The 15,115-nt window shown below is 44.3% G+C and overlaps 1 protein-coding gene across 1 annotated transcript in view; it reads right to left on the bottom strand.

Annotated features, from left to right (window-relative positions):
- LOC110499502 (cAMP and cAMP-inhibited cGMP 3',5'-cyclic phosphodiesterase 10A) overlaps nucleotides 1-15,115 on the bottom strand; it is a 170,947-nt gene that overhangs the window by 50,046 nt on the left and 105,786 nt on the right. The window contains exons 4-9 of the mRNA XM_036956385.1: nucleotides 11,867-11,975; nucleotides 7,730-7,779; nucleotides 5,256-5,396; nucleotides 3,134-3,295; nucleotides 2,009-2,059; nucleotides 1,050-1,108 (exon numbers count right to left, since the gene is read on the bottom strand). Coding sequence (XP_036812280.1) covers nucleotides 1,050-1,108; nucleotides 2,009-2,059; nucleotides 3,134-3,295; nucleotides 5,256-5,396; nucleotides 7,730-7,779; nucleotides 11,867-11,975 — 572 coding nt within the window. The remainder of the gene's footprint in view (nucleotides 1-1,049; nucleotides 1,109-2,008; nucleotides 2,060-3,133; nucleotides 3,296-5,255; nucleotides 5,397-7,729; nucleotides 7,780-11,866; nucleotides 11,976-15,115) is intronic.

Genomic DNA, 15,115 nt, shown 5'->3' with positions numbered 1-15,115 from the left:
TGGTCCCGACAGCGCTCAATGGTGGTCCCGACAGCGCTCAATGGTGGTCCCGACAGCGCTTAATGGTGGTCCCGACAGCGCTTAATGGTGGTCCCGACAGCGCTCAATGGTGGTCCCAACAGTGCTTAATGGTGGTTCCGACAGCGCTTAATGGTGGTCCCGGCAGAGTTAAAACCTACAAGAGGGTCTCTCTCCAGGAACAGGGTTGGAGTTAAAACCTACAGGAGGGTATCTCTCCAGGAACAGGGTTGGAGTTAAAACCTACAAGAGGGTCTCTCTCCAGGAACAGGGTTGGAGTTAAAACCTACAGGAGGGTGTCTCTCCAGGAACAGGGTTGGAATTAAAACCTACAGGAGGGTGTCTCTCCAGGAACAGGGTTGGAGTTAAACCCTACAGGAGGGTGTCTCTCCAGGAACAGGGTTGGAATTAAAACCAACAGGAGGGTATCTCTACAGGAACAGGGTTGGAGTTAAAACCTACAGGAGGGTGTCTCTCCAGGAACAGGGTTGGAGTTAAAACCTACAGGAGGGTATCTCTCCAGGAACAAGGTTGGAGTTAAAACCTACAGGAGGGTATCTCTCCAGGAACAAGGTTGGAGTTAAAACCTACAGGAGGGTGTCTCTCCAGGAATAAGGTTGGAGTTAAAACCTACAAGAGGGTGTCTCTCCAGGAACAGGGTGGGAGTGTAAACCTACAGGAGGGTAGCTCTCCAGGAAAAAGGTTGGAGTTAAAACCTACAGGAGGGTCTCTCTCCAGGAACAGGGTTGGAGTTAAAACCTACAGGAGGGTGTCTCTCCAGGAACACGGTTGGAGTGTAAACCTACAGGAGGGTTATTCTCTAGGAACAGGGTTGGAGTGTAAAACTACAGGAGGGTGTCTCTCCAGGAACAGGGTTGGATTTAAAACCTAGTCAACTGACCCCCCTCCCCCCCAGGAAAATTCTCCGTGACAAAAAGAGTGATCAAGTTAAAATCCGACATCAGTATATGTGCTACAAGACAGAAGTGTCACATTTCTAAATGAATGAAAAGTCATTGAGACAATCTTACTTTGACACTTCTAGCAGGAAGTCATTGAGCTCCGTCTGTTTGGCTAGGCCTCTGCACACCTGGGGATACAAAAACAACACGTCAGATGTTCAGCTTCAAACTAACGTCAACGATGTCATGCTAACAGTTAGTTAGCACTTTGTTTAAGTGTCAACAGCAGGATTACAGCGTGAGCGAGAGAGGGGTGGGGGAGAGAAAGAGTGAGAGACAGAGCGAGAGAGAGAGAAACACCGTTGCCTTAAATCAGTGCAGACTGCTGTAACAAAATGGTGTATTTGTGAACGGACAGAAACGTGAGAGAAACCCACTGTGACCCAGGATGCGTTGGGACACTGTACTTTTCACGTAGGTACAAACCACAAGGCTCTTTTACACGCCATAATGACGGCCCTTGGGGGTCAAGTGTAAAAAGGCTTTAGGGTTGATTAGACTGAGACCTACCCAGTCACAGGGGAGTTCTGCTTCACACAAACACCATCATGAGAACACAACCCCGGACAAACGTTCATGTGCAATTGTACTATGAGCGTTATTTGAGCCAATGAAGTATTGAAACACAACAGTAGGTTATCATGTTCACAGCAGACACAACCCAATGACCACGTGCTACTTATCAAGCATTTATCAAGAGTGTGTTATCAGGCATTTATCAACAGTGTGTTTTAAAGCATTTATCAAGAGTGTGTTACCAGGCATTTATCAAGAGTGTTTTATCAGGCATTTATCAACAGTGTGTTACCAGGCATTTATCAAGAGTGTGTTATCAAGCATTTATCAAGAGTGTTTTATCAAGCATTTATCAAGTGTGTTATCAGGCATTTATCAACAGTGTGTTACCAGGCATTTATCAAGAGTGTTATTAAAGCATTTGTAACCAAATACACCTGAGACATCACATACGGAAACATTTCTTTAACTGTCTGATGAAAAAAAAACAAATTCAAAAATCCAATGCTGACCTGTACTTGGTGAATAGCTACAGATGCCCATGCTAAACTCGCCGTCGCAACCTTAAAAAAAAATGAAAAGAAAATAAAATCATTTAAATGTATTTATTTGAAAAGGGACAAAATGCACATCAATTAACAGTTCTGTTCTAAATGTGCCAGATTTAGCCAGCTGGCTAGTTTTCATCTGTAGTCCATGGGAAGATAGATTAAAAACACACTACAGAGCATCAACAACATTTAGCTTTTATTTATTTTTAACAATAATAAAAATAAAAAAAATTAAAAGTACAAAGTTCTAGAAGCAAGAAGTAAAAAAATGAGTCAAGGGTAAAAAAAAAGGAAAAAAAAAAGGGTAAGATGTTTTTAAATTTGACAGTTGGGATATTTATTAATATACACATAAAGCAAACTATCACATGAATATGCGTAACGTTCATCATATGATCAGTATCCCATGTGTTTCCTCATCCCGTGTGTTTGTCCAACCTGAGAATGCGTTAACGTTCTCATAACGTTATTACAACCATCTTGTCCCACTGGGTAATCTAACTACTTAACCCCTCAGTGCCTGCCATCTATACACGTCTCTGATTGGCTCATTAGGAGCTAATAGCAGAGTCTTCAGGGACTAACTGCTGCTCTCCTTATGAACTAATGGAAAGAGGGACACCTAGTCAGTAGTACAACTGAAATATGTATTCTGCATTTAACCCAACCCCTCTGAATCAGAGAGGTGCAGGGGTGGGGGGGGGGGGGGCTGCCTTAATCAACATCCACGTCTTCAGCACCCGGGGAACAGTGGGTTAATAACTGCCTTGCTCAGGGGCGGAACGACAGATTTTTACCTCGTCGGCTCAGGGATTCGAACCAGCAACCTTTTGGTTACTGGCTCAACTTTCTAACCACTAGGCTACCTTACAAAAACCTCGGTCTGATCCTAAGGGGCTCCCTGCTTCTTTCTTTATGACCTCCTATATCCTTTACAGGAAGGCATTGCCCTCGACAGTCATACGCTCTGTTTACACAGACAGGCTTGGAGTGTGTGTGTGTGTGTGTGTGTTTGTGTGTTTGTGTCCGTGCATGTATGCCTGCGTGTGTTCGTGTTAGTGTGTCTGTGTTCATGCGCGCATGTACCTCCTGGTTGCTGGTATTGAAGGGCTCATTGCCCCAGTGCCGATGCAGCTCCAGGATAGCTATGAGGTCACCGATGGCCGTGAGGATGGGGAGGCACAGGACAGAGTGAACATGAATCCCTGAGTCTGAGTCCTGACCTGTGCCTTCTGGGAAACGCTGGTCCTGGGTGGAGAGAGAGAAAGAGAGAGAGAGAGAGAGAGAGAGAGAGAGAGAGAGAGAGAGAGAGAGAGATTAGAATCTAAAGGTCAGGGGTCAAGGGTTAAGGGTGTTAAAGGGTGGTGAGGATGAGAAGGTAAAGGACAGAGTGAACATGAGTCTGAATCCCTGAATATCCTGCACACACAGACGTCAGGGGTTATGAGGTCAAAGCATTTGAAATATAACCAAATACTTTGGAACTTTTGATTTATCCTGCATTAGAGTTAGGGTGTTTGGGTTAGGGTGTTTGGGTTAGGGTGTTAGGGTTCGTGTTTTGGGTTAGGGTTTTGGGTTAGGGTGTTAGGGTTCGTGTTTTGGGTTAGGGTTTTGGGTTAGGGTTTTGGGTTAGGGTGTTAGGGTTCGTGTTTTGGGTTAGGGTTTTGGGTTAGGGTTTTGGGTTAGGGTGTTTGGGTTCGTGTTTTGGGTTCGTGTTTTGGGTTAGGGTGTTTGGGTTAGGGTGTTAGGGTTCGTGTTTGGGTTCGTGTTTTGGGTTAGGGTTTTGGGTTAGGGTTTTGGGTTAGGGTGTTTGGGTTCGTGTTTTGGGTTCGTGTTTTGGGTTAGGGTGTTTGGGTTAGGGTGTTTGGGTTCGTGTTTTGGGTTAGGGTTTTGGGTTAGGGTTTTGGGTTAGGGTGTTTGGGTTAGGGTTTTGGGTTCATGTTTTGGGTTAGGGTGTTTGGGTTAGGGTGTTTGGGTTAGGGTGTTTGGGTTAGGGTGTTTTGGGTTAGGGTGTTTGGGGTTAGGGTGTTTGGGTTTGGGTTAGGGTGTTTGGGTTAGGGTGTTTGGGTTAGGGTGTTTGGGTTAGGGTGTTTTGGGTTAGGGTGTTTTGGGTTAGGGTGTTTGGGGTTAGGGTGTTTGGGTTAGGGTGTTTGGGTTAGGGTGTTAGGGTTAGGGTGTTTTGTGTTAGGGTGTTTGGGGTTAGGGTGTTTTGGGTTAGGGTGTTTGGGGTTAGGGTGTTTGGGTTAGGGTGGTTGGGTTAGGGTGTTTTGGGTTAGGGTGTTTTGGGTTAGGGTGTTTTGGGTTAGGGTGGTTGGGTTAGGGTGGTTGGGTTAGGGTGTTTGGGTTAGGGTGTTTGGGTTAGGGTGTTTGGGTTAGGGTGTTTGGGTTAGGGTGTTTTGGGTTAGGGTGTTTTGGGTTAGGGTGGTTGGGTTAGGGTGGTTGGGTTAGGGTGTTTGGGTTAGGGTGTTTGGGTTAGGGTGTTTGGGTTAGGGTGTTTGGGTTAGGGTGTTTTGGGTTAGGGTGTTTTGGGTTAGGGTGGTTGGGTTAGGGTGGTTGGGTTAGGGTGTTTGGGTTAGGGTGTTTGGGGTTAGGGTGTTTGGGTTAGGGTGTTTGGGGTTAGGGTGTTTTGGGTTAGGGTGTTTGGGTTAGGGTGTTTGGGTTAGGGTGTTTGGGTTAGGGTGTTTGGGTTAGGGTGTTTGGGTTCGTGTTTTGGGTTCGTGTTTTGGGTTAGGGTTTTGGGTTAGGGTTTTGGGTTAGGGTTTTGGGGTAGGGTGTTTGGGTTCGTGTTTTGGGTTCGTGTTTTGGGTTAGGGTGTTTGGGTTAGGGTGTTTGGGTTAGGGTGTTTGGGTTAGGGTGTTTGGGTTAGGGTGTTTTGGGTTAGGGTGTTTGGGGTTAGGGTGTTTGGGTTAGGGTGTTTGGGTTAGGGTGTTTGGGTTAGGGGTTTTGGGTTAGGGTGTTTGGGTTAGGGTGTTTGGGTTAGGGTAATTGGGTTAGGGTGTTTGGGGTTAGGGTGTTTGGGTTAGGGTGTTTGGGTTAGGGGTTTTGGGTTAGGGTGTTTGGGTTAGGGTGTTTTGGGTTAGGGTGTTCGGGTTAGGAGTTTTGGGTTAGGGTGTTTGGCTTAGGGTGTTTGGGTTAGGGTGTTTTGGGTTAGGGTGTTTGGGTTAGGGGTTTTGGGTTAGGGTTACATTTATAATATGTTGAATCTCACCCCTGTGATGTCCTCTACTAGCAGAGTTTGGCGTGTTGTGGCCACGTGTGTGGCGATGGTGGTCCCAAACGTGACCGGGCCAGCTGGGATGAGGGTGGGAGGACCGTCCTCAGCCACCGTTGGTTTAAACAAACACACACTCTGACGAGAGACCAGAGAGTGAGAGATGAACATGGGACAGACTCAATCAGGAATGACCAGAGAGAGAGAGATGAACATTGGACACACTCAATCAGGAAGGACCAGAGAGAGAGAGATGAACATGGGACAGACTCAATCAGGAATGACCAGAGAGACACTCAATCAGGAAGGACCGGAGAGAGAGAGATGAACATTGGACACACTCAATCAGGAAGGACCAGAGAGAGAGAGATGAACATGGGACAGACTCAATCAGGAATGACCAGAGAGACACTCAATCAGGAAGGACCAGAGAGACACTCAATCAGGAAGGACCAGAGAGACACTCAATCAGGAAGGACCAGAGAGACACTCAATCAGGAAGGACCAGAGAGACACTCAATCAGGAAGGACCGGAGAGAGAGAGATGAACATGGGACACACTCAATCAGGAAGGACCAGAGAGACACTCAATCAGGAAGGACCAGAGAGACACTCAATCACTTTCTATACACTACATCATGTTAGTCATTAACAGATGAACTAACACAAACGCTGAGATGAGATACGGGATACACTCAATGACTCACTTAAAAGGTGCAATCTGCAATATTTTCATTTCAATTAACGATGTACACACATTTATTATTGAGGATACAGTGGCTTGCGAAAGTATTCACCCCCTTGGCATTTTTCCTATTTTGTTGCCTTACAACCTGGAATTAAAATATATTTTTTGGGAGGTTTAAATCATTTGATTTACACAACATGCCTACCACTTTGAAGATGCAAAATATTTTTTTATTGTGAAACAAACAAGAAATAAGACAAAAAAACTGAAAACTTGAGCGTGCATAACTATTCACCCCCCAAAGTCAATACATTGTGAGCCACCTTTTGCAGCCATTACAGCTGCAAGTCTCTTGGGGTATGTCTCTATAAGTTTGGCACATTTAGCCACTGGGATTTTTACCCATTCTTCAAGGCAAAACTGCTCCAGCTCCTTTAAGTTCGATGGGTTCTGCTGGTGTACAGCAATCTTTAGGTCATATCACAGATTCTCAATTGGATTGAGGTCTGGGCTTTGACTAGGCTATTCCAAGTCATTTAATTGTTTCCCCTTTAACCACTTGAGTGTTGCTTTAGCAGTATGCTTAGGGTCATTGTCCTGCTGGAAGGTGAACCTCTGTCCCAGTCTCAAATCTCTGGAAGACTGAAACAGGTTTCCCTCAACAATTTCCCTGTAATTAGCGCCATTCATCATTCCTTCAATTCTGACCAGTTTCCCAGTCCCTGCCGATGAAAAACATCCCCACAGCATGATGCTGCCACCACCATGCTTCACTGTGGGGATGGTGTTCTCGGCCAAAAAGCTACATTTTAGTCTCATCTGACCAGAGTACCTTCTTCCATATGTTTGAGGAGTTTCCCATATGCCTTTTGGCAAACACACTTATTTTTTTCTATTTTTTTCTGGCCACTCTTCCGTAAAGCCCAGCTCTGTGTAGTGTACGGCTTAAAGTGGTCCTATGGACAGATACTCCAATCTCCACTGTGAGCTTTGCAACTCCTTCAGGGTTATCTTTGATCTCTGTGTTGCCTCTCTGATTAATGCCCTCCTTGCCTGGGCCGTGAGTTTTGGTGGGCGGCCCTCTCTTGGCAGGTTTGTTGTTGTGCCATATTCTTTCCATTTTTAATAATGGATTTAATGGTGCTCCGTGGGATGTTCAAAGTTTCAGATATTTTTTTATAACCAACCCTGATCTGTACTTCTCCACAACTTGGTCCCTGACCTGTTTGGAGAGCTCCATGGTCTTCATGGTGCCGCTTGCTTGGTGGTGTTGCAGACTCTGGGGCCTTTCAGAACAGGTGTAGATATACTGAGATCATGTGACAGATCATGTGACACTTAGATTGCACACAGGTGGGCATTATCAAAATAATTATGTGACTTCAGAAGGTAATTGGTTGCACCAGATCTTATTTAGGGGCTTCATAACAAAGGGGGTGAATACATATGCACGCATCACTTCTCATTTTTTTGTAAAAAGAAAAGAAAAAAAAATGTAAACAAGTTATTTTTTTCATTTTACTTCAACAATTTGGACTATTTTGTGTATGTCCATTACATTAAATCCAAATAAAAAATCTATTTAAATTCCAGGTTGTAATCCAACAAAATAGGAAAAAACGCCAAGGGGGATGAATACTTTTGCAAGGTACTGTATATAGTACATTGTAAATTCTTCATTAATTAAGGATTGTGGCTTTAACACTCATCACTCACTAGACTAGATCAGTGGAGCTCAGAGTAGTTGATCTGTGCTCCTCATCAGAATATATTGTTTACTTACATTGTTACATTCTCCCATGAAATAAAGGGCAAATCCATCTGCTTTCGTGGCTGATTAAAGACAAGAGATAAGAGAAAAGTTACCATCTGTAGTTCCACAGATGGTGTGGTGTACAGTAACTGCTGTGCGTGTGTGTTTGTGTGTGTGTGTGTGTGTGTGTGTTCGTGTGTGTGTGTGTGTGTGCGTGCGTGCGTGCGTGTGTGTGTGTGTTAGTGTGTGTGTGTGTGTGTGTGTGTGTGTGTGCATGCGAGCATGTGTGACTGGTGTACGGTGTGTGTTACGTGGTGGAGCGCAGGGCGAGCAGTGCACAGCCTGTCACATCCAATACTCCCACGCCTCATCAGGGCACTGCGGCAATGTCACAGTCTTCTTCCAGCACGTATGCCCGCCCGCACACACACACACACACACACACACACACACACACACACACACACACACACACACACACACACACACACACACACACACACACACACACATAGCTCTGCCACAGACAGGGTCACTGGACACAGTAGACACAGCATCATGATGCACCATGATCCCAGGAGACTTCTAAGCTATGTGAAATATGGGTCATCAACCAAACCATGGCAAATGGTATGGGGATGGATTGAAAGGCTAGCTATGGGAGCAGGCTGTTAATGATATAATATACAGTACGGTTAGTGTCAGCTTAGCCTGGTCCCAGATCTGTTTGTCTAGCCAACTCCTATGGATGCAGTAAAATGTGACCAAAAATGACAGAGATACTGAAAAACAGCTTCTATTTCTTATAAGCATCGGGGTTACAGTCCCGAACTCCTTGAAAGCGGAAGCTCTACCCTTTAGCTCAGTGCGGATGTTGCCTGTAATCCATGGCTTCTGGTTGGGGAATGTACGTACAGTTACTGTGGGGACAACGTCCTCGATGCCATCAGAATAATCCCGGAACATATTCCAATCTGTGCTGCAAAACAGTCCTGTAGCATCTGCTTCATCTGACCACTTTTTTATTGACCGAGTCACTGGTGCTTCCTGCTTTAATTTTTGCTTGTAAGCAGGAATCAGGAGGATAGAATTATGGTCAGATTTGCCAAATGGAGGACAGGGGAGAGCTTTGTTTGCGTCTCTGTGTGTGGAGTAAAGGTGGTATAGAATGTTTTCCCCTCTGGTTGCACATTTAACATGCTGATAGAAATGAGGTAAGACTGATTTATGTTTCCCTGCATTAAAGTCCCCGGCCACTAGGAGCGCCGCCTCTGGATGAGCGGTTTCCTGTTTGCTTATGGCCTTATACAGCTCATTGAGTGCAATCTCAGTGCCAGCATTGGTCTGTGGTGGTATGTAGACTACTACCAATAATACTGATTACTGAGTCTCTTGGTAGATAGTGTGGTCTACAGCTTATCATGAGATACTCTACCTTAGGTGAGCAAAACCTCAAAACTTACTTAGATATCGTGCACCAGCTGTTGTTTACATAAATGCATAGGTCCCCACCCCATGTCTTACCAGAGGCTGCTGTTCTATCCTGCCGATAGAGTGTATAACCCGCCAGCTGTATGTTCTTAATGTCGTCGTTCAGCCACGACTCGGTGAAGCATAAGATATTACAGTTCGGAAAGGAATTTCAGCTTGGGAATTTGAACAAGCAAACTTTTACGTTACTGGCCTTACACTCTCTTAACCGGGTAGGCTAGGCTTCCTCCTTTTACTTCCTGCTTTAGGTCGAAAACATACAGACTGAGACAACGTCGTCACAAATCTGGGACCAGCGCCATTGACAAAATATTATGGGATATTAGAATCCCGTTGTCTTGACCTTTGTCATCTTCAGTGGGTACACACGTAATGGCCGCCATTATGCCACCCATTATGCCATCATTGACTTGAAAGGGGACGCCTGGTCTATGCATTGTATTTCTATGGTATGGTTAGTGTCTATACATTGTATTTCTATGGTTAGTGTCAGCCTGGTCCCAGTTCTATACACTGTATTTCTATGGTTAGTGTCAGCCTGGTCCCAGTTCTATACACTGTATTTCTATGGTTAGTGTCAGCCTGGTCCCAGTTCTATACATTGTATTTCTATGGTTAGTGTCAGCCTGGTCCCAGTTCTATACATTGTATTTATATGGTTAGTGTCAGCCTGGTCCCAGTTCTATACATTGTATTTCTATGGTTAGTGTCAGCCTGGTCCCAGGTTGTTGTCATAACAAATGTGACCAAAAATGGACCGTTGGAGTTGGCAAGATAACAACCAGATCTGGGACCAGACTGAAACTGTCTTCAGTATGAGATGTCATGAAGTAGTGAAGTGAGGATATGATAAGGCAGATTAGCCTGCTAGCTACGAGGGGTTTACCCACCCGGTGTGTGTGTGTGTGTTTTATGTGTGTTATGTGTGTGTGTTATGTGTGTGTGTGTTATGTGTGAGTGAGTGAGTGAGTGTGCGTGTGCTATGTGTGTGTGTTATGTGTGAGTGAGTGAGTGAGTGTGCGTGTGCTATGTGTGTGTGTGTGTGTTATGTGTGAGTGAGTGAGTGAGTGTGCGTGTGCTATGTGTGAATGTAGGTGTGTGTGTGAATGTACAGTTGAAGTCAGAAGTTTACATACACCTTAGCCAAATACATTTAAAGTCAGTTTTTTACAATTCCTGACACTTAATCCTCGTAAAAATTCCCTGTCTTAGGTCAGTTAGGATCACCACTTTATTTTAAGAATGTGAAATGTCAGAATAATAGTAGAGAATGATTTATTTCAGCTTTTATTTCTTTCATCACATTCCCAGTGGGTGAGAAGTTTACATACAGTCAATTAGTATTTGGTAGCATTGCCTTTAAATGGTTTAACTTGGGTCAAACATTTCAGGTAGCCTTCCACAAGCTTCCCACAATAAGTTGAGTGAATTTTGGCCCATTCCTCCTGACAGAGCTGGTGTAACTGAGTCAGGTTTGTAGGCCCCCTTGCTCGCACACAACTTTTCATTTCTGCCAACACATTTTCTACAGGATTGAGGTCAGGGCTTTGTGATGGTCACTCCAATACCTTGACTTTGTTGTCCTTAGGCTATTTTGCCACAACTTTGGAAGTATGCTTGGGGTCATTGTCCATTTGGACGACACATTTGTGACCAAGCTTTAACTTCCTGGCTGATGTCTTGATATGTTGCTTCAATATATCCACATAATTTTCCTCCCTCATGATGCCATCTATTTTGTGAAGTGCACCAGTCCCTCCTGCAGCAAAGCGCCCCCACAACATGATGCTGCCACCCCCATTTCTCAAAAAAGTACGATCTTTGTCCCCATGTGCGGTTACAAACTGAGGTCTGGCTTTTTATGGTGGTTTTGAAGCAGTGGCTTCTTCCTTGCTGAGCGGCCTTCCAGGTTATGTCGATATAGGACTCGTTTTACTGTGGATATAGACACTTTTGTACCTGTTTCCTCCAGCATCTTTACAAGGTCCTTTGCTGTTGTTCTGGGATTGATTTGCACTTTTCGCACCAAAGTACGTTAATCTCTAGTAGACAGAACGCATCTCCTTTCTGAGCGGTATGACGGCTGCGTGGTCCCATGGTGTTTATACTTGCGTACTATTGTTTGTACAGATGAACGTGGTACCTTCAGGCATTTGGAAATTGCTCCCAAGGGTGAACCTGACTTGTGGAGGTCTACAATGTTTTTCTGAGATCTTGGCTGATTTCTTTTGATTTTCCCATGATGTCAAGAGGCACTGAGTTTGAAGGTAGGCCTTGAAATACATCCACAGGTACACCTCCAATTGACTCAAATGATGTCAATTAGCCTATCAGAAGCTTCAACAGTCATGACATCATTTTCTGGAGTTTTCCAAGCTCTTTAAAGGCACAGTCAATGTAGTGTATGTAAACTTCTGACCCACTGGAATTGTGATTAAGTGAAATATAAGTGAAATAATCTGTAAACAATGGTTGGAAACATTGTGTCATGCACAAAGTAGATGTCCTAACTGACCTGCCAAAACTATAGTTTATGGAGGTGTTGAATGACTCCATCATAAGTGTATGTAAACTTCCGACTTCTACTGTGTGTGTGTGTGTGTGTGTGTGTGTGTGTGTGTGTATGTGTATGTGTTTATGTGTGTATGTGTGTGTGTGTGTGTGTGTGTTACCCACCTGTTTTGATGATGGTACACAGGTCATAGAGAAGCAGCTTAGTGTCCAGACACTGTTCCAGACAACTGGTGAGGTCATGCACCAACTTCTGCATGTTACTGTCCTGGTACTGTACCAGAGACACAAACGTTACACATACCATGAAACTGCCGACTGCACAAGTTGACTGTGATTGTAATCTAACTGTGAACATTTGCATTTGATTTTTCAATATAATTAATTGAGATTTTCCCCATCATTATTCATTAACAATTGCTGCTGTTTTCCAGGGATTCCTAGGTTCCATTGAATCAAATGCATTAATGAATGTGTTGCTTCATTAAAAGGCATCATCAGTCCTCACTCAGCCCTGATTAAAACACTCCCTCTCTCCATCTCGTTCTCTACCTCTCTCCATCTCTCTCCACTTCTCTCCACCTCCCTCCCTCCCTCCCCCATCTCTCTCTCCCTCCCTCCCTCTCTCCATTTCTCCCCCTTACCTTCTCATCCTCACCACCCTTTAACACCCTTAACCCTTGACCCCTGACCTTTAGATTCTAATATCTCTCTCTCTCTCTCTCTCTCTCTCTCTCTCTCTCTCTCCCCCATCTCTCTCTCCCTCCCTCCCTCTCTCCATTTCTCCCCCTCCACCTTTCTCCCTCCCTCTCTCCATCTCGTTCTCTACCTCTCTCCATCTCTCTCTCCCTCCCTCCCTCTTTCCATTTCTCCCCCTCCACCTTTCTCCCTCCCTCCCTCCCTCCCTCCCTCCCTCCCTCCATTTCTCCCCCTCCACCTTTCTCCCTCCCTCTCTCCATCTCTCTCTCCCTTGCTCCCTCTCTCCATTTCTTCCTCTCCACCTCTATCTCTCCATCTCTCTCGCCTGACTGCCCAGCTGAATGAGGAGCAGCTGTACATCTCTATACAGTGTTACATAACAGGCCCAGGCCTCCCTCTCTCCTTCACAGGGCCAGAGAGAGAGAGAGAGAGAGAGAGAGAGAGAGAGAGAGAGAGAGAGAGAGAGAGAGAGAGAGAGAGAGAGAGAGAGAGAGAGAGAGAGAGAGAGAGAGAGAGAGAGAGAGAGAGAGAGAGAGAGAGAGAGAGAGGTCAGAACACGTTGATTCTCTCTCTTCCTCTCTCACTTCCCTCTCTATCCTCTGACGCTCCTTTTCTGGCCTAGCATGAGAAACGTGTTTACATTGACAAAAGACAATCAGACACAATCATTACAGACACACAAAAGAGTGAAGAGAATAACAACTTTTAAACAACTTTTAAATTCCTATATTATTAGCAGTAAATGTAGTGTACAATTTAAACTGTTACTACATCAGCTATGTACAGTGTTGTGACAATGTGCAACTAGTTGAATGTATGAACGATGAGGGGACATAAATGTATATTTACATTGGTGTTTCTGACCCACTGGTTGACCTTTTCTTGTGGCAGCAGGTGACACATTTTGCGGCTGGGATTGCACACTGCTGTGTTCCGCCTAACAGATACGGGAGTTTGTCAACATTTTGTTAGAATTCTTTGTGGGTTTGTTTAATTTGAGCGAAATATGTGTCTGTGTTTGAGCGAAAATGTATGGTCATACATTTTGGCAGGAGTTTAGGAAGTGCAGCTCAGTTTCCACCTCATGTTGTGGGCCATATCCTGTCTTCTCTTGAGAGCCAGATCTGCCTACGGCTGTAAATAGTCAAGGCTTTTCTTAGTTTTGGGTCACTCACAGTACCTGACGTACTCTGCTACTGTGTACTCTGTTAAGGCGCAAGGTAGAATTGAAATTTGCTCAGTTTCTTGGTTGATTTTTTCCAGTGTGTCAAATAGTTATATTTTTGCATTCTCAAAATTTGTTTGGCTCAAATTGTGTTGTTGTCCTTGGGGCTCTGTGGGCTGTTTGTATTTGTGAACAAAGAGCCAGAACCAGCTGGCTGAGGGGACTCTTTTCTAGGTTCATGTCATTACAGGTTAGGGCTTTGTGATGGAAGGTTTTGGGCTTTCCTCTAGGTGGTTGTGGATTTTAACAACTATTTCCTGGATTTTGATAATTAGTGGGTCCTAATTTTGCTCTGCATGCATTATTTTGGGGGTTTTCTTTGTATGATGAGGATATTTTTGCAGAATTCTGCATGCAGAGTCACACTTTGGTGTTTGTCCCATTCTTGGGAATTCTTGGTTGGTGAGTGGACCCCAAACCTCACAACCATAAAAGGCAATGGGTTCTATAACTGAGTATCTTTTTGCCAGATCCTAATTGGGATGTCAAATGTTATGTTCCTTTTGATTGCGTAGCAAGCCCTTTTTTTTGTCTTGTTTCTCAGATTGTTCACAGCCTTGTGGAAGTTACCTGAGGTGCTGATGTTTAGGCCGAGGTACAGTGCATTCGGAAAGTATTCAGACCCCTTGACTTTATTTAGGTATGTGTAATTCTATGTGTGCTCTAGGGCAACAGTGTCCTGGCATCTGTACCTTTTTTGGAACACAATTATTATTTTTTTCCTACTGAGCCCAAGTCTGACAGAATCTGTACAGAAGCTCAAGGTGCTGTTGTAGCATCGCCTTGGTTGGAGACAGAAGCACCAGATAATCTGCAAAAAGTAGACATTTGATTTCAGAATCTAGTTGAGGTGCTGCAGACTATTCTAGTCATTAATATACATCTTGAAGAGGGTGGGGCTCAAGCTGCATCCCTGTCTCACTCCCCGGCCCTGAGAGAAGAAATCTGTGTGTTTATTGCCAATTTTGAACGCGTACACTTATGTTGGCGTACATTTATTTTAAAACATCGTAGGCCCCCCCCAAAAAAAACTTTCCATCAGTTTATACAGCAGGCCCTCATGCTAAATTGAGTCAAAAGCCTATTTTTTTTCTATATCAACAAACCATGAGACGACTTTGCTTTTGTTTTGTTTTGCTTGTATGTCAATTAGGGTGTGCAGGGTGTATACGTGGTCTGTCGTATGATATTTTTGATAAGAAGTCAATTTGACAGTTGTTTTCACTGAGAAAACGTTAGAATTTGCTGTTGATGAGGATGTATTGTTCTACTTGATTTATTTAATTTTATACATATGATATGTTAGCTGATATGATATAATGTCCAAGGCTTTCTACTGCTAAGTGTACACCTTCACTATTGAAGGGGAACATTTTGTCCAGGGAGTTGTCTAAGGAGGGATTGGATTTGTTTGTTTTTTGCCAATTGTTCTTTGGTAGCTTTCTACACAATCTTCCTTCCATCTATAGCATTTCTTAATAGCATGCAGT

Source organism: Oncorhynchus mykiss, chromosome 20, assembly GCF_013265735.2.
Source record: "Oncorhynchus mykiss isolate Arlee chromosome 20, USDA_OmykA_1.1, whole genome shotgun sequence".
Classification (NCBI taxonomy): domain Eukaryota; kingdom Metazoa; phylum Chordata; class Actinopteri; order Salmoniformes; family Salmonidae; genus Oncorhynchus; species Oncorhynchus mykiss.
Note: the sequence above shows the minus strand (reverse complement) of the source record. Positions and strands in the feature narration are given on the sequence as shown.